This window comes from Bubalus bubalis, chromosome 5 (assembly GCF_019923935.1).
Source record: "Bubalus bubalis isolate 160015118507 breed Murrah chromosome 5, NDDB_SH_1, whole genome shotgun sequence".
Classification (NCBI taxonomy): domain Eukaryota; kingdom Metazoa; phylum Chordata; class Mammalia; order Artiodactyla; family Bovidae; genus Bubalus; species Bubalus bubalis.
In genome coordinates this window covers 10,205,546-10,232,709 of record NC_059161.1, presented here as the reverse complement: position 1 = coordinate 10,232,709, position 27,164 = coordinate 10,205,546, and the positions used below count along the sequence as shown (strand labels likewise).

The 27,164-nt window shown below is 40.9% G+C and overlaps 1 protein-coding gene and 1 long non-coding RNA gene across 3 annotated transcripts; one reads left to right on the top strand and one right to left on the bottom strand.

Annotated features, from left to right (window-relative positions):
- Positions 1 to 781: 781 nt before the first annotated feature.
- Positions 782 to 12,954, bottom strand: LOC123333628. Its single transcript, XR_006551040.1, has 2 exons — positions 12,900 to 12,954; positions 782 to 978 (listed from the first exon to the last, which is right to left on the bottom strand). It is a non-coding gene; the product is annotated as an uncharacterized LOC123333628 (long non-coding RNA).
- Positions 12,955 to 13,146: 192 nt separating this feature from the next.
- On the top strand, positions 13,147 to 27,164 carry SPATA45 (spermatogenesis associated 45). Of its 2 annotated transcripts, none has more exons than XM_006054050.4 (3): positions 13,147 to 14,089; positions 24,708 to 25,021; positions 26,922 to 27,164. In XM_006054050.4, the coding sequence occupies exons 2-3, from the start codon at positions 24,748 to 24,750 to the stop codon at positions 26,939 to 26,941; spliced, it is 294 nt and encodes a 97-aa protein (XP_006054112.3). In that variant the 5' UTR covers positions 13,147 to 14,089; positions 24,708 to 24,747; the 3' UTR covers positions 26,942 to 27,164. The 2 variants fall into 2 exon arrangements, with proteins under 2 accessions (XP_006054112.3, XP_044798628.1); XM_044942693.1 differs by lacking the exon at positions 13,147 to 14,089 and adding an exon at positions 24,296 to 24,596.

Below are 27,164 nucleotides of genomic sequence, written 5' to 3'. Positions count from 1 at the left end.
TGGCAAACCTATTGGACTCTGCCTGCAATGCGGGAGACTAAGATTCTATTCTTGGGTCAGGAAGATCCCCTGGAGAAGGAAATGGCTACACACTCCAGGATTCTTGCCTGGAGCATTCCATAGAGGAGCCTAGCGGGCTCCATGGGGTCGCAAAGAGTCGGACACGACTAAGCAACTAACATTTTCACTTTTTTCATTCACAATTCAAATAAACTAAAGACCACTAAAATCATAAATTTACTGGTTCAACAGCTATCAGACTCCTCCCAGAGGCTTCAACAAACTAAATCAAAAGCCTTCAAACTCTAAAAATGTCTGCCATTTGAATAAGAAGCCTGACCATTGGAAAAAGGATTGCCTTAAACTAAAACACTTTAAACAATCGTCCCAAGTTAAGCCTTTAGTTCTTCTTATGGACTGTGCTTGCTCCAAGAACAAACTGGGTGACAATTCACTTATGATTGGAAGTGAGCTCCTTCTTGTCTTCACTGACACTGGAGCCACACTTTCTGTGCTCAACCCCACCAATCTCAAACAACCCTTTTCTCCGAGCACTGAGATAATTCAAATGATGAGAATATCCTGAAAACCCTCCATAGTTTACAAGTCCACTCCCTTCCCTTTCCAATTGGGCTCCCTCCAGGACAATCATTCCTTACCTCTGGTCAGTTCTGCTCCTGTCAACTTCCCAGAAAGAGACCTTTTTAGAGAAATATTGTTGCTGGGCAAAATCTTGGCTTTTTCTGCTCACTGAAGCCGAATAAAAAGTGCAGAAGCAGAGTTTGGGGGGAATAGAAAGGTGGCTTTATTTCTCAGCTGGTGGAGAGGGGAAACACAGTAGGCTCGTGCGGCAGGAACTGTTCCTCCCCCTCTCCTGCCTCCACAAGGAGTCTGGGGGCTTATGTAAGACGAGGGCTCGCAGTCAGGAGTCGGTGATGAGGAACAAAAGTGTTTGGATCTTGATTTCTTCCTCCTGCCCTTTACAAAGACAGTCATAGACTGGCATCAGTAATCCTGTGAGTCTGGCAGTTCAGTAGTTCTGCGGCCTTCTTTTTGATATCTAACTACAAGGCGAAGGGTGTTGTAAGGGTAAACACCAGATACAAGATGTATTTAGCCTAGAGTCAAAGGGAAATAGGTACAAAGTGTAGATCCTGCAGTTAGAGGGCAGAAAAGCAAACTTAGTTACAGATACGCAGTTAGGAGCAGTTAAAAAAAAAAACTAGGAGTGTTCAGGCCTGCTCACTATTCTCTTTATCTTCTTTGTTCTCAGGAAAGGGAAAGAAAAAAGCCTCATTCCTCTTTTCTTCCTTTTTACTGCAACAATATCACATTGTCATCTCTTCTTCTCAAAATGGGAGATTATTCTCGAGATTGATTCAGCTCCCTGGACAACTCATGGCATTCCAGCTCCTCAGTTCTATTATTAGCAGTTTTTGCCCTTAGGACAAGCTTGAAAGAACAGAAAGTTAAAACTCCTCAAAGAAGTCCCTGAGAAATGCTGGGCAAAATCTACAACTGACATTGCATGGATTCATCCAGCTCCCCCAATTCAAATTCAAATTGATCCTGGTAAACTTCTTCCAAACATTAATCAATATCCTTTAACTCCTGAGGCCTGGGCAGGAATTTCCCTCGAGGCTCAGCTGGTAAAGAACCTGCCTGCAATGCAGGAGACCTGGGTTAGATCCCTGGGTTGGGAAGATCCCCTGGAGAAGGGAATGGCTACCCACTCCAGTATTCTGGCCTGGAGAATTCCATGGACTGTATAGTCCATGGGGTTGCAAAGAGTTGGACACGACTGAGCAACTTTCTCTTCGCTTCACTTCAATCACAAGGGAATATAAGACACAAGACCCCACAGTCCCTGCACCAGCCCTTGTTTTACATCCATTTTCCCTATGAAGAAATCCAAGGAAGAGGATAGAGATTCATCCAAGATTCGAGGGCTATTTAGAACATCATTATCCCTCATCATTTGACTGCCCCTAACTCTCATACCCTTTTAATGACAATACCTAGAGAGGGTAAATTTTTCACCATAGAAGACCTCTGTGGTGCCTTTTGCAGCATCCCTGTGGATTCTGAAAGTCAATTTTTATTTGCTTTCATGTGGGAAGAACAACAATACACCTAGCTAGACTGAAAGCCCTTCCTACTTTTCACAGATCCTAAACAGTGATTTAGTAGATGTCATTTTTTCCCACAAGGGTCTATCTATCTACCCTCTTACAACATGTTGATAAGCTTCTTCTCTTCCTTTTCTAGGGAAACAAGTAAGCAAAATGCCATCAGTCTCCTCAAGCCATTAGCAATTATAGTTCATTAGGTTTCTAAAGAGAAATTACAAGTTGTTCAAATGCTGGTCAAATACCTAGGATGCTGCTGCTGCTGCTGCTAAGTCCCTTCAGTCATGTCCAACTCTGTGCAACCCCATAGACGGCAGCCCACCAGACTCCCCCGTCCCTGGAATCCTCTAGGCAAGAACACTGGAGCGGGTTGCCATTTCCTTCTCCAATGCATGAAAGTGAAAGTGAAGTCGCTCAGTCGTGTCCGACTCCTAGCAACCCCATGGACTGCAGCCTACCAGGCTCCTCTGTCCATGGGATTTGCCAGGCAAGAGTACTGGAGTGGGGTGCCATTGCCTTCTCCAAATACCTAGGATACCTGATCTCAGATAAGGACTCCTTTTAGACCCTAATAGGATTCAGTGTCTTAAATTTCCAGTAGCCACAGACCAAAAGACAACACCAAGGATTTTGGAGTCTGGCTGGATACTAATGGGAACTGGATACCTTATTTTTCCTTAATAGCCTATTCTCTTTATACATTGCTCAAAGCTGAAAGACTAGATCCTTTAAATTGGGAAGAAAACACCTTTATGACTCTCCAGATCCTGAAAATCAAACTTCTCAAACCACCTGCTTTATTTTTAAAAATTATTTATGTATTTACTTTATTTTTGGTTGTTCTGGACTTGCTCCAGTTGCAGTAAGCAGGGGCTACTCTTCTTTGCGGTGCACGGGCTTCTCATTTCGGTGGCTTTTCTTGTTTTGAGGCACAGGCTCTAGGCTCAGAGGCTTCAGTGGTTGTAGCCCTTGGGCTCAGTAGTTAGGTTACAGGGGCTCATTAGCTGTGGCTCAAGGGCCCTAGAGCATGCGGGCTCTAGGAGTTGTGGCTCTTGGGCTCTAGAGAGCAGATTCAGTAGTTGTAGTGCATGGGCTTAATTGCTCTGATGCATGTGGAATCTTCCCGTACCAGGGATCGAACCCATGTTCCCTGAATTGGCAGGCAGATTCTTATCCACTGTACCACCAGGGAAGTCCTCAGAGCATCTGCTTTAGGTCTTCCTAGTTACCAGCTTCAGAGAAGGCAGTGGCAACCCACTCCAGTACTCTTGCCTGGAAAATCCCATGGACAGAGGAGCCTGGTAGGCTGCAGTCCATGGGGTTGTTAGGAGTTGGACACGACTGAGCAACTTCAATTTCACTTTTCATTTTCATGCATTGGAGAAGGAAATGGCAACCCACTCCAGTGTTCTTGCCTGGAGAATCCCACGGACGGGGGAACCTGGTGGGCTGCCATCTCTGGAGTCGCACAGAGTTGGACACGGCTGAAGCGACTTAGCAGCAGCAGTTACCAGCTTCCTTTTCCCCTTCTTTGTGTAGGAAAGGGAGGGGAATGCCTTAGGAGTGTTTACAAAAAGGCACAAAGGTCTACACTGAGTCCTTGGTCATTGCAGTCAATAATTAGACCTTGTTAGCCAGAGGTCTTCCCCCATGCCTGAGAGCTATTTCAAAAGCAGCTTTACAAAATCAACTCAGGAAATGGTTATGGGCTGTCCACTCATCATCTATGTTCCCTGAGCAGAAGGAACTTTGCTCAGTTCTTATCACACTCAATGCCTTTCTGTAAGCCATATTACCTCACATGAAATGCTGTTACTAACGTCTCACGAAACCCTTTCCCAGCACCACAACCTTAACCCTACAAACCTTCTCCTTTTACCTGCTGACCAAACTCCTCATGACTGTCTAACCCTGACTGATCAGTTATTAATCTTTGGAGCTGACTTACAAGAAATACCTAGCTAACACTGAAATTTAAGTTTACTTAAGTTTACTGATGTTTCTTATATGAACAATGGCGAAGGAAAACATTGTACGCAATCACTTCCTCCTTTGAAGTAACTGAATAAGCTCCAGTAACCACTGGTACTTCAGCCCAGCACGCAGGGCTCTGTGCTTTAACTGAGTTTGCACATCCAAAAAGAAGGTAAAACTGTGAATATCTATACAGTCACTTTGTGGTAGTTTCTAACTTTGGCACTTTGGAAACAAAGATTCCAGGAAACCAGATTAAGAATGGAAATTGGGTGAATGATTTGTTGGAATCAATCCAACTTCTCTCTGTCCTGGTCATCATGAAGGTGCTTGGACATTCAAATTAAATTCAAATGAAACCAAAGGAAATAATCTGGTTGATCAGGCTGCGAGAACAGCCACCTTAGGAGCCACCCAACCTGAAAGGTTTTATTAAATTTTGTCTACATTCTCAAAGAGGATCTAATGGAAGTGATCAAAGAAGCCCAATTGAAGGCAGTGCATAAAGGTTTTATTGGGCTGATAATAGCTATATTTTTAGCCCATTAACTAATCTATGGTATGGCCCTCAAAGAAGACCTGTCTTGCCAGAGTCCATGTAAAGACTCCTGATGGCAATGACTCATCAGATGATCCACTGGGCTGTGATAAATGAGACAATACTGTTAGGGAATTTTTTTTTGATTAATTGATTGTTTTATTTATTTACTGTTGGTTGTGCCATGTCTTTGTTGCGTTCTGTGTGGACTTTCTCTAATTTTGGCAGGCAGGGGCTACTCTTTGTTGCAGTGGGAGGGCTTCTCACTTCTGTGGCTTCTCTTAATGCAGAGCACAGGCTCTAGGCACGTGGGCTTCAGTAGTTACAGCACTCGGGCTCTAGAGCACAGGCTCTTTAGTTGTGAAGCACAGGCTTAATTGCTCTGCAGCATATGGGGTCTTCCCGGACCAAAGATTGAAATTGTGTCCCATGCATTGGGAGGCAGATTCTTATCTACTGCATCACCAGGGAAGACCCAGGAAATATTTTTAAGGCCTCTAAGGAGGCACAATTAGCTTGTGCTGTACATCCTTAAAAAAAAAAAACAGGAAAACTATCCAAACTGTCCCTGGATGTGTTTGATTTGCTCCCCAGTGGCTCAGGGTTAAAGAATCTGCCTGAAATGCAGGAGATATAGGCTCATGGGTTTGATTCTGGGTCTGGAAGATCCTCTGGAGTAGGAAATAGCAACCACTCCAATATTCTTGCCTGGGAAATCCCATGGAGAGAGGAGCCTGGTGGTCCGTGGCGTGGCAAGAGTCGGACACTACTTAGCAATTAAACCACCACCACCACAAAGGGCCTTTTAAGATATGGCAAAAGGATTTAATTCAGTTGTCTCCTTCCCAAGGCTATAAATTTGTGCTTGTTATGATATGTATGTTTCCTCATTAGATTGAAGAATGTAGAAATATTGTTAGAAAAGGTTAGGCACTTCTCCAGTGGTACGGTGATAAGAATCCACCTGCCAATGTAGAGAACATGGGTTCGATCCCTGGTCTGGAAAGAGTCCACTGCCTCGGAGCAACAAGCCTGGTGCACCATAACTACCGAAGCCCGCATGCCCAGAGCCCGTGCTCCACAACAAGAGAAGCCACCGCCATGAGAAGGCCATTCACAGCTAGAGAGAGCCCCTGCTTCGCTTTCTGAAACTGGAGAAAGCCCAAGTGCAGCAACAAAGACGCAGGGCAACCAAAAATAAATGAGTACATATTTTTTAAAAAAAGAGAAAAGGTTACACCTACATGGGCTGTGCTCTCAGAACTGCATGGTGACCAGGGAATACATTCCACTGGCCATATTATGAAGCAAGTCTGTGGGGTCTGGCCTACTCTATACTTCCTTTGGGAAGCAGTCTGTCACCACTTGAAATCATTGTCTCTCTCTGCTCTCGATATATTCAACTAATTAAAGGAGACATGCTTCATTATTGCAATGGACTAATCAGAGCCTTAGATAAAAAACATGCCCTCATAGCACAATCTGTCCACAGGGTGCTCCTCAGAGACGAGACTACACACATCGTATTCTATAAGCAGGTGGTTTCGTCTACTGGAAATAACATCTTCAAAAAGATTATTTTTTTAATTAAAAAAAATTTTTTTAAAGATTCTTTACATCCTAGGTGAAAAGAACCATAACAGGCACTCTCAACTAAGTCTTGTCCTACAACGCTGGAAGGTGCAAATTTTTGGATTCATGTTTCTCTTCTTTTTGGGTGCACCACACACCTTGTGGGAATCCCAGTTCACCAATCAGGTATTGAACCCGGGCCCCAGCATTGGAAGTGTGGAGTCCTAACCACTGGGAATTCCCGTGTTTCTCAACTTACAAAGGCTCCAGTGCCCAACTGGACTTGTGAAGTGACTGGAGAAATAAAATGAAAATTAACTAGAAAGTGAAGCAGATAATGTCTGATGCTCACAGCTTTCCCAAAATTCAGAAGCAGGCTGGTATATACACACACACTAAAGTGAAAAGTTAGTCTCTCAGTCATGTCCGACTCTTTGTGATGCCATGGACTATAGCCCACCAGGCTCCTCTGTTCATGGATTCTTCAACCAAGAATACTGGAGTAGGTTGCCATTTCCTTCTCCAGGGACATACACACTACTCTAACCTCATTACTGAGCCTTTTCATAAAAGAGCTGCTCTACTGTACTGATAAATTTACTGAGTTTAATGATACTACTTCAATATCCTTGCTAAAGAAGGCCTGTTCAGTTGGCTGGTGGTCTCAGACTATCACTTAGTGACTTTACTATGTCCAAGATGATGACCAGTCAGCATTTTGTTGGAATTTGTTTAATGTTGAATTTTTTTACCTTCCTCGAGGGCACTTTTCTGGCAAATGAGGAGATATTCTTCTAGTGATCTATTCTCAAACTATAGAGGCTGGAGGACTTCTCTCTGAGGGTGGGATATGTTTCCATGACCTCAATCTTCCAGATTTAAGGACAGTCTACTTATGTGTGTTAGTCACTTAGTCATGTTGGAAGTTAACTAGAAAGTGAAGCAGATAATGTCTGATGCTCACAGCTTTCCCAATATTCAGAAGCAGGCTGGTATATACACACACACTAAAGTGAAAAGTTAGTCTCTCAGTCGTGTCCAACACAGTCGGACACAATGGACTGCATCCCATCAGGCTCCTCTGTCCATGGAATTCTCCAGGTAAGAATGCTGGAGTGGGTTGCCATTCTCTTCTCCAGGGGATCTTCTCAACACAGGAGTTGAACTTGGGTCTCTTGCTTTGCAGGCAGATTCTTCACCATCCGAGCCACAAGGGAAGCCTAGTTATACACCTTATCACCAATTTCTCCTTGGTCTGGTAGATTTTAAGCATTTAGCCCTTAAAGTTGTCTACAGGGTAAAACGATAAGATCATGGTCTCTACTCTGTTTCTGTTTGACACTGTTACAAAACATTTCTCTAAAGTCCTGTTCCTTTAACATTTCACCTGCTTGGATCTCTTTTTTCTTTTACCTCTGTCGAGGTAAAAGTTGTCTACAGGGTTAAAATGATAAGATCATGATCTCTACTCTGTTTCTGTTTAACACTGTTACAAAACATTTCTCTAAAGTCCTGTTCCTCTAAACATTTCACCTGCTTGGATCTTCTTTTTTCTTTTACCTCTGTCGAGAAGCAAATGGCTGACCAAAATTTGTAAGAAATGTGACCTCACAAGTCTGTGTTAAGCATTTTGCTGCACCGGGGCCAGATGGTTTTTGGCTGGCCCCTTAATAGGCTGTAATGGCTGCATGATCCGTGGCTAGAATGTATCCCTAAGTTCATAACCTGTCAATGGAAACGTGAACAATCACACTTTTGACTGGAGACTATGTTCTCCTTCAAGGTCCACCTTTGTATGTGATTACAAAGGAGAACCATGGACTTATGAATGTTTACACAGCTGGATTATACCATAGCATTTCACTTAACTTTAAGTTCTTGTTAGAGAAAGAAATCCAGCCAAAATCTCATTGGTCGAGATGAGACTCGGCTGCCCACTTTTTATACCCTCACATACTCTCCATTGATTGCCATGTGAAAGGATTTGTTCCTTGAACTGGTGCAGTCCATACTGACCTGTTGGACCACAGCTAAATTAACAAAATCTACCACTTGAGGTTTGGCCCAACAACAATGGGAATGCCTGGCTCCCCAGTGAGGGTTGTATTAGATAATCAAATAGGGCTTCATTATCTCCTTGCAGCATGGGGCAGCCGTTGATAGAATGCCCTAGCCAACACCTTCTGCTGCACCTAGATTAACACTGGCAGTGAATTTCGGAACTTCCCTGGTAGTCCAGTGGCTAAGACACCATGCTCCCAACGCAGGAGGCCCGGGTTTGATCCCTGGTCAGGGAACTAGGTCCCACAGCCACAACTAAGAGTTCACATGCCTCAAGTAAAGATCCCAAGGGCCACACCTAAGACCTGGTGCAGCCAAATAAATAAATATTAAAAACATACACACACACACACACACACACACACAAACTTTCTGGTGAATCTGAAGTAGAACTTGAAACATTAGAAAAATAGCACAAAGCTTCTTTGTTCCCTATCAACGTTTTCAGCTGGCTGTCTTCAGCTCTGGGCACTTAGATAAGATCAGGACTTCAAATATTATTTATGATTATTAGAATTTTGCTATGTGTGCTTGTAGTTAGACCTACGCTGCTCCTCACTCAGACCTGCTGCAAAGCTTCTACAGATACCAAGACTGTGGTCTCTCAATGGATTGAAATGATGGTAAGGCTAATGGCATCTGGTCCCATCACTTTAAGGCAAATAGATGCGGAAACAATGGAAACAGTAAGAGACTGTTTTCTTGGACTCCAAAATCACTGCAGAAGGTGACTGCAGCCATGAAATTAGATGACGCTTGCTCCTTGGAAGAAAAGCTATGACCAAGCTAGACAGCATATTAAAAACAGAGACATTACTTTGCCAACAAAGGTCCATCTAGTCAAAGCTATGGTTTTTCCAGTAGTCATGTATGGATGTGAAAGTTGGACCATAAAGAAAGCTGAGTGCCAAAGGATTTATGCTTTTGAACTGTGGTGTTAGAGAAGACTCTTGAGAGTGCCTTGCACTGCAAGGAGATCCAACCAGTCAATACTAAAGGAAATCAATCATTGGAAGGACTGATGCTGAAGCTGAAGCTCCAATACTTTGGCCACCTGATGTGAAGAACTGACTCATTGGAAAAGACCCTGATGTGCAAAGAGTCGGACATGACTGAACAACTGAACTGAACTGAAGGTTTATTCACTTAAACATTCAAGTAACAATGAAATTTCTGGGTGATGAAATTGCCCAAGTCTTTTCCTGAGTACTTCCCTATTAGTCAGATGTGGCTTAATCCTTATCACACTGACTCTCTGAAATAGCCAGCAGAAATTAAAAAATTCCCCTGGCATGAGATCTAATTTTCTGGGAGAAGTTCATCCCAGTGATGTGAGACAAAGCAAGTCTAGAAGTCAGTGATGCTTTCAGAGACAAATCTGGATGAAAAGGGGAAAATATGAAATGTGAAATAAAATGCATTTACTTTATGTCAGTTCAGTTCAGTTCAGTCACTCAGTCGTGTCCGACTCTTATGTCAAGGAGTTTTTAAATGGAGTCAAGAGGCCATTAAGGAGGTGGATCTTATGCACATCCTTACCCAGTCACACCATAAACTGAGTCAAACCACAAATACTCAAAGGACTCTGCAAGAGGACCTGAAACGTCATGGTAATGCACTTTTACCGCCTTCAGGTAATAGCCTCAGCAAATCGACTCTGTGCGACCCCAGAGATGGCAGCCCATCAGGCGCCCCCCCGTCCCTGGGATTCTCCAGGCAAGAACACTGGAGTGGGTTGCCATTTCCTTCTCCAATGCATGAAAGTGAAGAGTGAAAGTGAAGTCGCTCAGTCGTGTCTGACTCCTAGCGACCCCATGGACTGCAGCCCACCAGGCCCCTCTGTCCATGGGATTTTCCAGGCAAGAGTACTGGAGTGGGTTGCCAAAGAGGGCAGCAAACCCTAGCAAGTCTAAGAAAATAAAAATGGGATACTCTAGAATATAGCCTGAAACTTGCTGGGAGAGTAATCTTTGAGCAAGGAAAATGTGTTGGCTTAAGAATTATTTCAGGGACTTCCCTGGTGATCCAGTGATTAAGAACCTGTCTTCCAATGCAGGGGATGCAAGTTCAATCCCTGGCTGGGGAACTAAGAATCCACATGTCACGTGGTACAGCGGAAAAAAAAAATTATTTCAATTGGGTTTCTTTCCTTTTAAAAAAAAAATTATTTTTCATTGTGCTAGGTCCTCATTGATATGCACAGGGTTTTTCTAGTTGACATGAGCCAGGGAGGAGGGGTGGGGGGTTGCTGTTTTTTTGTTGTGGTGCATGAGCTTCTCATTGTGGTGGCTTCTCCTGTTGCAGGAGCACAGACTAGGGTGTGTGGGGTTCAGAAGTTACCCATGTGGGCTTCAGTTGCCCTTGGGGCGTGTGTAATCTTCCCAGACCTGGGATGGAACCCATGTCCCCTGCATTGGCAGGGGGATTCCTATCCACTGTACCATCAGGGAAGTCCCCACTTGGGTTTCTTATGTTACAAATAACTGTGTTGTAGATAGAATGTTACTCATGGGCAGAGCATACGTAACTTTATGAATTAAAAATCTAATCTATTATACATTTTAGAAGAACTCATGATGCTTGGATTGTACTTTATAGTTTATAAGTCCTTTCATCTGTTGTTTAATCATCACAATACTGACATCCACCCCACTTAACAGCTAAGGAAGCTGAAGTTCAAAGACTTAGACATCTTCCTCCAAATTGCAGTCTGAGAATGGAGGATTTGAATATAGCCCCTACCCTCAGGTACCAGGATTGTGCCCAACTGGTGAGATCTCTTGATAAGTCTTTTGCATATCTGGGAGCTTTGTTTTAAAAAAAAATGAAAAAAAAAAAAACCCACTTTCTTATCTTTAGCAATTGCCCTGTGTTGGTCTTAATGACTTTTGTACTCTAATCTCATTAGAGTTAGGTGATTTAGTTTCTTTTGCTGACCCTTGATAGAGTTCTTTAAGGAATTAATTTCTCTAGCATTGTGAACTGGTTTCTTCAACACCAGTCTTTCTTCTATACTAATTTCTGTAAACGGGTGAAGAAATAATGGCTTTTGGCCTGCAAGTAACAAATGCTGGAAAGGGTGTGGAGGAAAGGGAGCCCTCCTACAATGCTGGTGCTGCCTGCGGAAAACAGTGCGGAGGTTCTTCAGAAAACCAAATAGAATTACCGCATAATCCAGCAATCCACTCCTAGGAATATACCTGGACAAAACTGCGATTCAGAAAGATACATGCACTGTTGAAGTCCTTTAATGGACCAGAACCTGGTGGCCCGGAGTCGATGATAAGAAAGTAAAGAGAGAGAAAGAGTGGCTGATATTCCTTGGTTTACGCAAAAAACCAATAAAGTCCTTTGACACAGGGCTTGCGTCGCTCACGAAGATACCTGGTGCCCTCTCGAGGGGGTTGAAAGCACAGTGCGCCTTCTCGAGAGGCTCTTAGAAGCCTGGGCAAGAGAGTGAGCACGATGGGTTTCTGTGCTCCAGAAAATCAGCCTTAGAGAGAGAGAGAGAAAGAAAGCAAGACACGGGGACCAAAGCTCTGATGGAGCAAAGGTGTTTTAATCAACATGGTGTGGGCATATGTACTGTCTTACAAGGTAGTTATTCTCAACAAAGATAAAGATTAAAATTCCAGACTTACAATACATAGGCGATCCATATTAGAGAGAGAGTTGTAAACAATCACTTTTACCCTATGGTTCACAGGAAGGAAGAGGGTACTTATCACCTTATTGAAAAAAATAACGAAGGAAATGCCTGGATCCGTCAGCCCCGGGAGAGGCTTGCCTCTCCTCCGAATTCCTGAATATTCAGGAATTAATAAGGAACAGAGGATTCCTGACAGATCCGAAACAGCACACAGGAAGCCTCCTGTTAAATGCTTCCTGACAATGCACAACTACGTTCATAGCAGCTCTGCTCATAATAACCAAAACATGGAAACACCTTAAATGTCCACTGACAGATGGATGGGTAAAGAAGATGTGGCACATACATACAATGGAATACTGCTGGCCACAAAAAAGAACAAAATAATGCTATTTGCAGCAACATGAATGCAACTGGAGATTATCATACTAAGTGGAGAAAGTCAGAAAGATAAATACCATATGATATCACTTATTCATGAGCTCTAAAACATGGCACAAATGAACCTATTTACAAAACAGCAACGGACTCATAGAGATCAGACTTGTGGTTGCCAAAGGGATTGGGGTTGAGGGAGAGGGATGGACTGGGAGTGTGGAGTTGGTAGATACAACCTTCTGTCTTTCAAATGGATAAACAACAAGGTCTTAATGCATAGCACAGGAATTATGTTCAATACCCTGTAATAAACCATAAAGAATGTGTGTATATAACTGAGTCACTTTGCTGTACAGCAGAGATTGGCACAATATTGTGAATCAACTATACTTCAATTAAATAAAACAGAAAAAAAAAAGAAATTATGACTTTTGTATTTCTGAAATGTATTTCTGAAGGTTTTTTTTCTTTTTTTTTAAAAGAAGCTGGAGACTTCCTCTTCTGAGAAAAAAGCATACAAATAAAATAATTACCCAAGTGAAACATGAAGTTTTAATAAAATCAATAAAAAAATAGCAACAATTTACTAAGTACTTACCACAAACCTTGGACTGCAAGGAGATCCAACCAGTCCATTCTGAAGGAGATCAGCCCTGGGATTTCTTTGGAAGGAATGATGCTAAAGCTGAAACTCCAGTACTTTGGCCACCTCATGCGAAGAGTTGATTCATTGGAAAAGACCCTGATGCTGGGAGGGATTGGGGGCAAGAGGAGAAGGGGACAACAGAGGATGAGATGGCTGGATGGCATCACTGACTCGATGGACGTGAGTCTGAGTGAATTCCAGGAGTTGGTGATGGACAGGGAGGCCTGGCGTGCTGCGATTCATGGGGTCGCAAAGAGTCGGACACGACTGAGCGACTGATCTGATCTGATCTGATTTACCACAAACCATTAAACCTTAAGCTCCTTGGGGGCAGGTATCTATTTGCCCTCAGTGCACAGAACAGCAACAGACCCAGAGTAGGTGCTCAAAAAAGAGCTTTATATGCATATCTCATTTAACTCTGTTAAAAAAACAAAATTTAGCTGAAAAAATTTGCAAATGAAATTGGCTTTATTAGGCAATTCACGAACTGGGAGGCATTCCATCTAGCAACTAGAAGGGCACTTGGGGGGTTGTACAAAATGGAAGGCTTTTATAGGAAGGAAGGTGGGAAAGGGAGCTATTAGCAAAAGGAAAAAAAAAAAAAAGTTGCTTTAGATCAGGGGAATGAGGGGAGAGAAAAGCAAAGGTTATCTTTTCTTCCTCTGGGGGATGGAGAGGACTCCCGTGGCAGTTCACTTTATTGAAAATTCCAGAGAAGTTGATTAAAATTGCATTTCTGGTAGGGGTGGAAGCTGCAATTATATTAGGGATTAAATGTAGGTTTGGCATCATGGGCTTTAGCACAAGTGATGCCATTTAGGGTTTTTGTTTTTTAACAGTTCCAGCTCCTCTCTCTTTCGACCACATACACACAAACGCAGCTTCATGATATAGATATCTTTGTCCTATTTTACAGATGGAGAAACTGGTATTAAGAGAGATTGAGTAATTTATTCAAGGACATATGTCTGATAACTAAATGGTCTCTCTGACTTTAAAACTTCTTTTAACCAGGATTCTATGACTAGAACAAAGCCAGAATGGCACACATCGTAATATTCCATTGCCAGGGTAACATATCAGTAGGCTGAGCCACACCAGTGGACTTCAAATAGGCTCTGAGTTGCTGTATGTTGAAGGTAATTTATAATAATATACCTGTTGTTGTTGTTTAGTCACTGAGTCAGACACGACCCCATGCAACCCCATGGACTATAGCCAGCCAGGCTCCTCTGTCCATGGGATTTTTCCAGGCAAGACTACTGGAGTGGGTTACCATTTCCTTCTCTAGGGGATCTTCCTGACCTGGGATTGAACCCACATCTCCTGTATTGGCAGGCGGATTCTTTACCACTGAGCCACTTGGGAAGCCCAATATACCTATAGAAATAGTAATATGCTTTCAATATATACGTATTTGATTCTTGGTATTTGGGTAGTTATATTCTATAAAGTGCCCTGAACATTGAATTAGCAAATACTGAGCCATGGCTTTTAAAGGAAATACAGAGGCTCTGTGACCACAGCCTCTGGTCATGGCATTTTTGTCAACCAACCAATGTATAGTTTTTTTTTTTAGAGTGTTTCAATTTAGAGACACAAAATATGTTGTTGATTCATTGATGTTGAACTCAGTTGACAGCACTATAATTCATTCTTAAGGTTGATCTAACACACGTAAGGCACATCACAGCCTGCTTGCTGTCTAGGAACACCAGATGGTACTTTAGCATGAAACTTGATGGGCATTTTAAACAGTGAAATCAATGCAAAGCACCAAAATGCAAGAAACACCGCATGTGACCCTAAAAATATGAGGAAAATGGCACACTTATGATAGCTGAAACAAGAAGGCAGAGAGAGAGCTGTGCTCTTCCTTAGCTGGTGGTGCAGATTGAAAGGTTGTTGTTGAATCACGCGAAGACACCGGGATTCTTAGCCCCCGGAGGAGAATTCAATCCAGGGCCAGAGATGAGGCTTGATCACTCAGAGCTTTTGTGTAATAAAGTTTTATTAAAGTATAAAGGAGATAGAGAAAGCTTCTGACACAGGCGTCAGAAGGGGGCAGAAAGAGTACCTGTTGCTAGTGTTAACAATGAAGTTATATACTCTCCAATGAATCCAAAGAATGTCTGGAGGTTGTAAAGACCTCATCAGACCTACTCCCATAATTTACATTTTAAGATAACAGAATTAGCCAGAAGGTTTAATCCAAAGACAGTCCTTAATCCAGAGACTGTCCTCAGGCAGGATACATTATTGTTATATAATCCTAAGGAATGTAGAGAAAGAAAAAAAAGTTTGTTCTTTCTTCCTCCTTGAGAATTCCAGACCCCTCTCTCCTTGGGGACCCCTAGACTCCTTATCAACCTGCCTAGGAAATGACTCTCTCAAGATCAAGGAGATCCAGGTTTTGCACAGCTATGTGTGTGTTTAGGGATGACTGTGAGAGTGCTACAGTATTGATTACTGGATAGCAAATTTTAGTGAGTAGGTAAATTTTCAAATATGGAGTCCATGAGTGGGACCTAGAGGGTCCCTAGAGCGGGACCTACAGAGGATCCACTGTATATGCATGATTTAGGTATGACCTAAATCAAATCCCTTATACAGTGGAAGTGACAAACAGATTCAAGGGACGAGATCTGATAGAGCCTGAAGGACTGTGGACAGAGGTTTGTGACATTGTACAGGAAGCAGTGATCAAGACCATCCCCGAGAAAAAGAAGCGCAAAAAGGCAGAATGGTTGGCTGAGAAGACCTTACAAATAGCTGAGAAAAAGAGAAGCTAAAGGCAAAGAAAAAAAAGGAAAGATATACCCATTTGAATGCAGAGTTCCAAAGAATAGCAAGGAGAGATAAGAAAGCCTTCCTCACCAATCAATGCAAAGAAATAGAGGAAAACAATAGAATGGGAAAGACTAGAGATATCTTCAAGAAAAGTAGAGATACCAAGGGAACATTTTATGCAAAACTGGGTGCAATAAAGGACAGAAATGGTATGGAGCTAACAGAAGCAGAAGATATTAAGAAGAGGTGGCAAGAATACACAGAAGAACTATACAAAAAAGATCTTCATGATCCAGATAATCACGATGGTGTGATCACTCACCTAGAGCCAGGCATCCTCGAATGTGAAGTCAAGTGTACCTTAGGAAGCATCACTACAAACAAAGCTAGTGGAGGTGATGGAATTCCAGTTGAGCTATATCAAATTCTAAAAGATGATGCTGCACTCAATATGCCAACAAATTTGGAAAACTCAACAGTAGCCACAGGACTAGAAAAGGTCAGTTTTCATTCTGATCCCAAAGAAAGGCAAAGCCAAAGAATGCTCAAACTACTGCACAATTGCACTCATCTCACATGCTAGCAAAGTAATACTAAAAATTCTCCAAGCCAGGCTTCAGCAATATGTGAACCGTGAACTTCCAGATGTTCAAGCTGGATCTAGAAAAGGCAGAGGAACCAGAAATCAAATTGCCAACATCCATTGGATCATCGAAAAAGCAAGAGTTCCAGAAAAGCATATACGTCTGCATTATTGACTATGCCAAAGCCTTTGACTGTCTGGATGACAACAAACTGTGGAAAATTCTTCAAGAGATGGGAATACCAGACCACCTGACCTGCCTCCTGAGAAATCTGTATTCAGGTCAAGAAGCAACAGTTAGAACTGGACATGGAACAACAGACTTGTTCCAAATCAGGAAAGGAGTACGTCAAGGCTGTATATTGTCACCCTGCTTATTTAACTTATATGCAGAGTACATCATGAGAAATGCTGGGCTGGATGAAGCACAAGCTGGAATCAAGATTGCTGGGAGAAATATCAATAACCTCAGATATGCATATGACACCACCCTTATGTCAGAAAGCAAAGAAGAACTAAAGAGCCTCTTGATGAAAGTGAAAGAGGAGAGTGAAAAAGTTGGCTTAAAACTCAACATTCAGAAAACATTCACAGTATCTGGTCCCATCACTTCATGGCAAATAGATGGGGAAACAATGGAAACAGTGAGAGACTTTATGTTCTTGGGCTCCAAAATCACTGCAGATGGTGACTGCAGCCAGGAAATTAAATGACAGTTGCTCCTTGGAAGAAAAGCTATGACCAACCTAGACAGCATATTAAAAAGCAGAGACATTACTTTGCCAACACAGGTCCATCTAGTCAAAGCTATGGTTTTTTCAGTAGTCATGTATGGATGTGAGATTTGGACTGTAAAGAAAGCTGAGCATGAAAGAATTGATGCTTTTGAACTGTGGTGTTGGAAAAGACTCTTGAATGCCTTGGATTGCAAGGAGATCCAACCAGTCCATCCTAAAGGAAATCAGTCCTGAATATTCATTGGAAGGACTGATGCTGAAGCTGAAACTCCAATACTTTGGCCACCTGATACGATGAACTGACTCATTTGAAAAGACCCTGATGCTGGGAAAGATTGAAGACAGGAGGATGAGAGAGTCATTTCCTAGGCAGGTTGATAAGAAGTCTAGGAGTCCCCAAGGAGAAGAGGGGTCTGGAATTCTCAAAGAGGAAGAAAGGACAAACTTTTTTTTCCCTCTACATTCCTTAGGTTTATATAACAATAATGTATCCTGCCTGAGGACAGTCTCTGGATTAAATCTTCTGGCTAATCCTGTTATTTTAAAATGTAAGTTATGGGAGTAGGCCTGGTGAGGTCTTTACAACCTCCAGACATTCTTTGGATTCATTGGAGAGTATATAACTCCATTGCTAACTGCAATGGAGCCAGCATGGGCGTTCCCACCCATGACAAGTTCATGCGGGAGAGCCCTGACAGGCAAGGTGAGTCAGGCCTCAAGGGCCCCCCTGGACCTGCCTGAGCGTCTACCCCCAAACCAGAATCTGTCTGTTTTACTATTTTATGACTTTTACCAACTCCTCTGACATTCACAGGGGGCTATCCCCGACCACCTTTCTCTGAAGAAAATCAACTTAGAGCTCTAGTTAATAAGTCTCCTGGGCATAATAGGAGTGTTTCAATTCAAACCCCTCTGATGACTTTCTAGCTTGCCTGACAGGTTTGTTCGGACTCCTGCAGCTATGCATGTGATTGTTCACAGCCTCCCAACCACGAGAGGCATGGGAAGCTTAAGATATTCTAACAATGCAGAGCTTCTCAGAGAGTTAAAATTGTTAGAATAGAACTAGTAGAGGATTTCTTTGTTGAGCTAATGCTTGCTGCCAAGTTTCCATATCCCTTACCTACTGTGTCCCTGGGAGTGTATTGATTAATATAGTTGGTATATAGAAATGTAAGTAGTAGCTTTAATGTTTGTAACCTTGGACCCTTAAGTTAATTCTTTTCTTGTTATAGCCCACCACCCTTTTGCCCTATAGGAATGCAACTTTATCTAATGCTTTCGGAGGGTGGAGCCTGGCTTTAGAATAATCACCTTTAGAGAAAAAAGTTTTCTGATTGACTAACCATTATTCAGAAGAAAGGGTCATAAAATGTTAACAGGCCTCCTGGCCAGAAGATGATGTAAATCACCTAAAGCCTTTGCATATGATAAGTTTGCAGAAAGAAAGCCTGGCTTCGATAAGAGTCAAGGACTGCTGACCTTGCATGACTCTACACCCCTTATTATCCTCTATGTATAACTTAAGGTATAAAGTTGCGGGCCATGCTCATTAAGCTTGGTCTCCCTATGTCGTTCTTTCTTGTTTCCTTTTCTCTCCTTTTCTTCTCTGTTCTTCCTTCAGGATGACTAATTTGGAGCGCGGGGGTCCTCTGAGACCACTTATTTGCCCGGGCTTCTAAGACCCACTTGAAAAGGTGCCTAAGGTGGGGCACTTTCTGCGATTTGAGAGGGCGCCTGTGGCCTCTGTGGTCAGTGCAAATCTGATGTCACAGGTTTTACTGGCTTTCTGCGTAAACCAGTTAGTTCAAGCCCCTCTTTCTCTTTTTATCTATCCTTTCACCAACGCCGTCCTCCCGAGGGAATCCCTGGATCCAACCGGGGCTGGACCCCGTAGCTAACACTAGCAAGTGGGTACTCTTTCTGCCCCCTTCTGATGCCTATGTCAGAAGCTTTCTCTATCTCCTTTGTAGTTTAATAAAACTTTATTACACAAAAGCTCTGAGCGATCAAGCCTTGTCTCTGGCCCCGGATTGAATTCTTCTCCTACGGAGGCCAAGAATCCCAGTGTCTTTGCGTGGTTCAGCAACAACCTTTAACAAGAAGGGGACAACAGAGAATGAGATGGATGGCATCACTGACTCGATGGACATGAGTTTGAATAAGCCCTGGGAGTTGGTGATGGACAGGGAAGCCCGGCGTGCTGCAGTCCATGGAGTCACAAAGAGTCGGACACGACTGAGCAACTGAACTGACTGTATATGCATGCTTACAAATAAATGCCTTTAAAAATTCATAGGTTAGGCACATTATTTACCTCCATTTAAGACACTAAAACTAGGTGATTTAAGCATAGAAATTGACTTGTTCCTTTAGTACCCGCTTGCTAGTGTTAACAATGAGGTTATATAATCCAAAGAATGGAGGTTGTAAAGACCTCATCAGACCTACTCCCATAATTTACATTTTAAGATAACACTGTCCTCAGGCAAGATACATCCTTGTAAAGACCAGGTCTACTCCCATAATTAACATTTTAAGATAACAGAAGGTTGAATCCAAAGACTGTCCTTAGGCAGGATACATTATTGTTATATAATCCTAAGGAAGGTGGAGAAAGAAAAAAAGTTTGTCCTTTCTTCCTCCTTGATAATTCCAGACCCCTCTCTCCTTGGGGACCCCTAGACTCCCTATCAACCTGCCTAGGAAATGACTCTCTCACAAGGGCCCTTGCCTTATCATTTTGCTCTGGCCACCACAAATTATGTAGCTGAACCTGATCACATAGCAAATAAACAGATTAATAACTGAGGGGACAAAAATACTATTTATTTATCCAATTGAACAAAAATGTTTTTACAGTGACTAATAAATATTTTAACGTTACCATTTATTGAGTTTTGGTTATATTAAGTTCTTGATAATGTATTAGCTCATTTAATCCTTATGGTTCTCTGTGATTTGGATATTATTTCCATTAAACATATAAGGTAACTGAGGGCCAGAGAAGGTAACTTAACTGAGGCCACATAATTGGCATAGCTTGAACAGGAGTCAAACCTTTTTGACTTCAGATTCCATGCTGTTACCATAAGACTCTTGCTGTGTCTAATTTTAGTTGGCTCCTGTGTTCATGTGATCTGTAATAAGAGTTTTATTTTCCTATGCTGCTTTTAATAATTTTTCTTTGTATTTAATTTTTGTTAGTTTGATTAATATGTGTCTTGGCATGTTTCTCCTTGGGTTTATCCTATATGGGACTCTGTGCTTCCTGGACTTGAATGATTATTTCCTAATGCACTGTGGTGACTTGAATGGGAAGGAAGTCCAAAAGGGAGGGGATAGATGTATATGTACAGCTGATTCATTTTGCTGTACAGTAGAAACTAACACATTGTAAAGAAACTATACTCCAATAAAAATTAGTTTAAAAATAATAAAACACTAGGGTGAGAATGTACAGTGATATCAATTAAATTAGTCTATTAGTAAAAAAATTTGAATTCTGTGATCTTCTTAGTGAATTTGTGACTAAGACATCTACATTTCATTTGCAGTAAATCTATATAATGGGCTTTTAACAAAATATAAATTAGCTCAAAAGTACATGAGACAATTACCTTGTTTTCTACTTCTTTTAGTCATGTCCCCACTTGTTTTTCATTTGAACATCCTGCAGAGAGGATGATAAACAGTAAAAGCAGTAAAGGAGACAAAATTCAAGGAGTTTAATTTCCAATAAATTAGTATCTCTAGTAAAAGTAACTTGAAATTAATGACAAAAATGAGATATTGGAGCTATTTGTAGATTTATTTCATTCATATCTTCTTGTTTTTACTACTTTGGAAAAAAATTAACGGGTGATCGAAATGGAGTTAGCAAGATTGAGGCCAATTTAATTATTTAGTGTTAATTGAGTGCATAAAATATTTTATCTCCCTTCAGTTTAAACTTGCTAGATCCAATGTTGAAAAAGGTATCTTCTTTCTTCCCTGTTCACTTCTGCAACTGACATCTTGCTTAAAGAATTGCTTACTTGTAAACCAAGGGATCATTTCTTGGTGGGTTGTACATCTATAAAAGATTTGTGAGCTAACATTACTGGATTTATACTTTTAGGAAAGTCAGCTGCTTTTTATTGAGCTCCTACATTATACTGAGCTCCAACTCCATATTTTTGTAAATAATATGATGCCTGAAATCAAGGATTTTCCAAGGGAGACAGGAAAGAGAAAGATAAAGCAGAAAGGCTGTATATGCCAGAGATGGTGCAATACAATTGTCATTTAATAAAAAAGCTTTTCTTCTCATGTTCTTAAAAAAGGGTTTATGTTTTTAAAATTCCCAGAAATGAAATGAGTATAGGAGAGTTAGATCCCATCTGAGATATTGGCTTAGAGAAAAATAGCTTTACTTATTTCTCTTAGTCCTAGAATTGTGGGACCTTCACCCTCAGCTGGGAGCCAGTCCCAACCAAATTCACCTGGATCTAAACAATCCACTAATGAGCATAAGAATAAATGTTTTTTGTTGCATGCCTCTGAGTTTTGCAACATTATTGTGGCAATAACTTCCTGAGACAATTCTTTATAATTTTTCAGAATATCTGAGTCTTCCTCATGGCTCTGGAGAGAGGGAGGAAAAAAAGTCAGGAATTTCGTTCTCCATTAAAGCATTTCCTTTTGTTCCGAGCAACTATTTTCTTTAAGTAACTTTTTTCCTGTAAGATTTGTTAGCCCAGAGAACTCTGAAACTATACCTCTTATCCTTTTGTGTATTTAGGAATGGAAAACTGATGTCTTGTGGGTTTCCTAAAATAATATATGTTTGCAAGATTTTTGTCACTTGAAAGTGTTAAAGGGTAAACAATCTAAAAGTCTAACAATAAAGGGACTAATCAATTAATTATTATAAATCCATATGATAGACTACTGTCATCAGAGAGTACCTTTTTTGTTACGAATGACACGTAGTGATATGAAAAGTTCTCACAATGTTAATGTTAAGTGAATATAAATTATCTGATAAATAATGTACTTTTTATTCATTCAACAAGGGTTTATTAACCACTTGCTTTATGCAATGTGCTCAGTGCTAATCCTGATTTTATTCCACAGCTTTATTGTGATATAATTGATGTACAATAAACTGCATGGTTAAAGTGCAGACGGCCTCTAACTTACAACGATTTGGTGTGCAATTTTTCAACACTATGATGGTGCAAAAGCAATATGTATTCAGTAGAAACCATATTTCAAATACTTCAAATTTTGAACTTTGATCTTTTGCTAGGCTAGTGACTCGTGGGACAATACTCCCAGCTCCCAGTCATCCATGTGATCAAAGTGAAAATGACTGATACAATTACAAGCATTCAGTTTTTCACTTTCAGTATAATGTTCAATTCTCTACATTTGATAATCAGCACTTTATTATAAAATAAGTTTTATAATAAGTGTTAGATGATTTTGCCCAACTGAAAGCCAATGTACATGTTCTTAGCATGTTAAAGTAGGCGAGGCTAAGCTATCATGTTTGTAGGTTAGGTGTATTAAATGCATTTTCACCTTAAGACATTTTCAATAAACAATGGGTTTATCAGGTTGAAACCCCACCCTAAGTCAAGGATGATCTATGTACAATTTGATTAGCTTTGATATATGCAAAAACATGAAACCATCACCACAATCAAGATAACAAATGTATTAATCACCACTAAAACCTTACTCACATGGTGTATTACTTTACAATTCTGCTTGCTGCCATTGTTCTTAACCCCTCCTCATTTCCAGACAACCACTTCTCTGCTTTCAGTCACTATAGAGTAGTTAATATTTCATAGAATTTTGTATGAGTAGAATCATACAATACCATTTTTTTTTGGTATGACTTTTCTTCACTCAACCCAATTATTCTGAGAGTCAGCCATGTTATTATGTGTACCAATAGTACTATCTTTTTTTTTTTTCTTACTGCATAGTATCCATTGTGTGGATATACCATGTTTTATTTATCCACTCAGCTGTTGATGGACATTTGGGTTGGTAGGACTTTAGGGCTCATAATACTGATTTTCTAAAATGAAAATGTTGGTTTCAACATGAGTTGTATTCTATTTATAAATTGTGGGTTTTTTTTTTTTTTTTTAATTTGGCTATGCCACATGGCTTGTGGGATCTTAGTCCCCGAACAGGAGAATGAAAGACCACTGCCCCCGGCTGTAAAAGCATGACGTGCCAACCTCTGGATTGCCAGAAAATTCCCTAAACTGAGTTATTTTTATATAAAGAATGATCATTCTTATTTTTTCTGCAATTAATATTCAGTTAAGCCAAGTTGAAAAGACTAAACACCTCAAGTAGTATATTTACAAACTTAGTTAATACAAATCCTTTAAATGTTTTAAATTTCCTTTGTAAATTTAGCATATCTGATTTTTAAGTGCTTCAAATCCATGAAAAGATAAATTTACTAGCCTAACAAGCAAACTCTTCCTAAATAGTTAAAAACAAATGTTTAAAATTTGTGTTTTAGTATGACCAGTTTGATGTCTTCTGTATTTTTTTTTAAATTTTAGGGCTGTAGCACTAAGCCTGAGGGATCTTAGTTCCCTTAGCAGGGATCAACAGAGCCTCGCCAGTGGAATCTCAGAGTTCTGACCACTAGACAGCCAGGGAACCCCTTGTACTTTTTATAATGAAATATCTTTGGATATTTATTAGGAAAGAAACATCCAAAATGTTAATTTGGCTGTCTCTGGATTACAAGTGATTTTAGCTTTTCTACCTTATACTTCGCTGTGTTTTATTTCCTATAATAAATTCATATTATCTTCATAATCACATCAGGCAACTGTATGCTTCTCGGTTCTTGTCTCGTCACAACAATGATTTGGAGCGATGGACATTAAAGCCCTCAGCGCATCACAGCTCTCCAGTCTTGAACAAACCCTGTCATAGCTCTTAGACAAATCAGTGTTACAGATCTATTTTATTTAAAAGATAGCAGGAGAAACCATTCTCGAAGAAGAGAAGAGAGTGGAGGAGCGTGCCATTGTGTGGGGCGGGGTGGGGGTGAGGGTGGGGTGGGGGTGGGGGTGCGCAAGAGAGCGCTTGGCTCCTCCTTTTATATGTTTTCTTCCCCCTGGGCCTGCCCTATGCAAATTGGGCTCAGCAAGAAGTGCTTTTCTACCTGAAGTCCTCATTCCGGCCCTCGGACCTTTCTTTGACCTTCCTTCTATTTTCACGGGCTTTTCTCTTTCTTGTCTTTTAGCAACCGCCGTTTTGGACTCCTTTTCCCTATTCTAACTACCTAACATTCAGAATAAGCAATGAAAGTTCCTAAAAGCAAAAATCAATGCATAGTATCGCTTTAAAAACCAAAATATATTCTTTCACTGTATCCTCTTTCTCTGGTCTTTTCTTTCTCCTCAGGAAATATCAAGACCTTAGAAAGCAATAGTAAGAGATGCAGGGAGGTTGGGGGAGGGGCATAGTGGTAGTGGTATCAGCAGGAGGAGAAATACCTGACATGAGGTAATCACTTGATAAAGTAACTGGAGATGCTGGCGAATACCTGATTGTGAATACTGGGTTTGAAGTCAAGCGAGCAATTGATAGTATTTTTTTTTCTGCATTTGTTTGCAGGACAGCCAGAACCACTTGATGATTATAGTTTGTCAGCATAATGGCATCTGTAAACAGAAACAGTGAAATAATTAAAAAACTTAAAACAGACAAACGTCTCCTGGAGGAGATAAATGAAAAGCGAGAATCCAACTGCCTGGTGGAAAGAAGCAATCAAGTCAGCTTATTGAGAGGTCAAAAGATGCATTTCCATGGTGCCTACAAGTTCCTTACTCACGACCAGGTCAAAAAACCTGTTCCCGACAGTGACAGGAGCTCCTGGGTCAAACTGAGTCTCTTCGTTCACAAGGAGAAAAGGCACTTTCCACCAAAAAGTAAGATGCTGCAGTAGGATTCCTACCCAGTTGACAGGAGGAATGCATAAGTAGACTTAGGAGTTATTTCTAGGATTGAAAGAGGTTCATACATATTCCTCTGGGGTAGTTAAAAGGCAATCTGTTTGAAGTTAAATGCATCAGTAAACTAGACTAGTAAGATCTACTATAGACCAGAGATCCTCGTTTCCTCGTGTTTACAGGATTTGAGGGATCATCTCCACACCGGCTCATTCAATAGGCTCTAGTTTGGGTCCTGGAATATGCATTCTCAGGCAGGCAGAGGTGACACTGAGCCTGATGGCCTAAGAACCATATTTGGAGAAGGATCCAGAGGCCTCCTTGTTCATTAATTTCTGTTTCGTCTGCAAAAATGTTATATGCAAAATTGAGATACAATGGAAATTATTTTGATGACAAATATCAAACAAAAAGACCTGAGACACAACAATAAAATGTGGAGGAAGTTTGGGGTGAGGTGGCGTGTGGTGTTGGTGGTATTATTTTGCAGGGAGGAGGAAGAAGATCTGCTGGTAAATACTTTAATTGTTAAATACTTGTTTCTAAGTCAAGACAAGTAACTGATGGTATTGTTCCATTTATTTTGAAAAAATAAAGAGTCTAATTTATGTTAAACATAACCAACAAATGATTAAGTTAGGTCACAAACAAAATAATTGCCATATTGGAAATGTAACTTCTTTGATGACAAGGCTGTGACTACACCTGACCCGCTGCGTTCATAAGCAGGGCAGAGAGGGTGATAGCGTGTGGCCTGGAAACCCGAGATTCTCTGTTGTGTTTTAAAGTTGATCTGTAAAAGTCATATGTTAACTTTGCTCAAAAAATAACTCTTACAAGGAGGAAGTATTCCGCTTCCCTGGTAGCTCAGTTGGTAAAGAATCCGCTAGCAACGCAGGAGGCCAGGGTTCTATCCCGGGGTCAGGAAGATCCCCTGGAGAAGGAAATGGCAACCCACTCTAGTGTTGTTGCCAGGAAAATCCCATGGACAGAGGCACTTTGCGAGTCCATGGCATCTCAAGAGTCAGACACGATTTAGTGACTGAACCACCACAGTTCTAAGAAAACCCACACAACCTCAACCACAAAAAAAGAATGAAATAATACCATTTGCAGCAACATGGGTGGACATAGAGATTACTATACTAAATACAGTAAGTCAGAAAGAGAAAGACAAATACCATATGACATCACTTACATGTGGAATCTAAAATAAAACTCAAATGAACAGAAACAGACTCGCAGGTATTTTGAAGCTCTCTCTTTAATTTTCCATTTGGAGATATGTCAGTCAAAAGAGGGAGAGTCTTACTTAACCATTCCTTAAAAATGGAAGACTTGGTGTCTTACTCAGTTTGGGCTGCTATAACAAATTACTATAGACTGAGTGGCTTAAACAACTAACTTTATTTCTCACAGTTCTGGAGGCTGAAAGTCTGAGATCAGGGTGCCAGCATGATTGGGTTCTTGGAGTTCCCTCTTCCTAGTTTTCAGAGAACTGTTTCTTGCTGTATTGTTACACAATAGAAACAGCTGGCTAGTTTTGGGAGCTCTTCCTGTAAGGGCACGAATCCCTTTCATGAGGACTCCACTCTCATGACTTAATTACCTCCCAAAGGCCCCGCCTCCAAAGACCATCCCGTTGGGATTAGGGTTTCAGCATAAGAATTTGGAGGAGCACAAACATTCAGCCCACTGCACTTGGGTTCACGTTCTGCTTCTGTCATTGAGTAGGCTCATGCCTTTAGTCACTTAGTGTCTCTAAACCTTACTCCTGTATCTATGAAACAGTACTTCTCCTCTCTGCCTTCAGGGTTATTCTGGAACTATGAAATGTATAATAAGATATGTAATAGATACTTATTCTTTTATTTTTCAGATAATGCCATATTTGGATAGATATGTCCCTCTACAAAGACACATAGAAACACAATCTCTTTGATCCTTCTTCAATATCTGTCTAAATTATTTACAAATATTAATTATAAGTGAAGTCAAAGAAAACTATTCATTAGATCATCAAGAAACCATTGAGCCACACAAAATGTATTACATCTTCACTGCCTTCCATCGTTTAGACTTAAACGTTTTGAAGAGAGGATTTGAGTTATTAAAGATACTT

Bases quoted from the DNA above. Each gene is read 5' to 3' on its own strand.
- SPATA45 (XM_006054050.4), top strand. From the start codon at position 24,748: ATGGCATCTGTAAACAGAAACAGTGAAATAATTAAAAAACTTAAAACA. The intron at 25,022-26,921 runs GTAAGATGCTGC...TTTATTTTTCAG, and splicing joins AAGGCACTTTCCACCAAAAA to ATAATGCCATATTTGGATAG.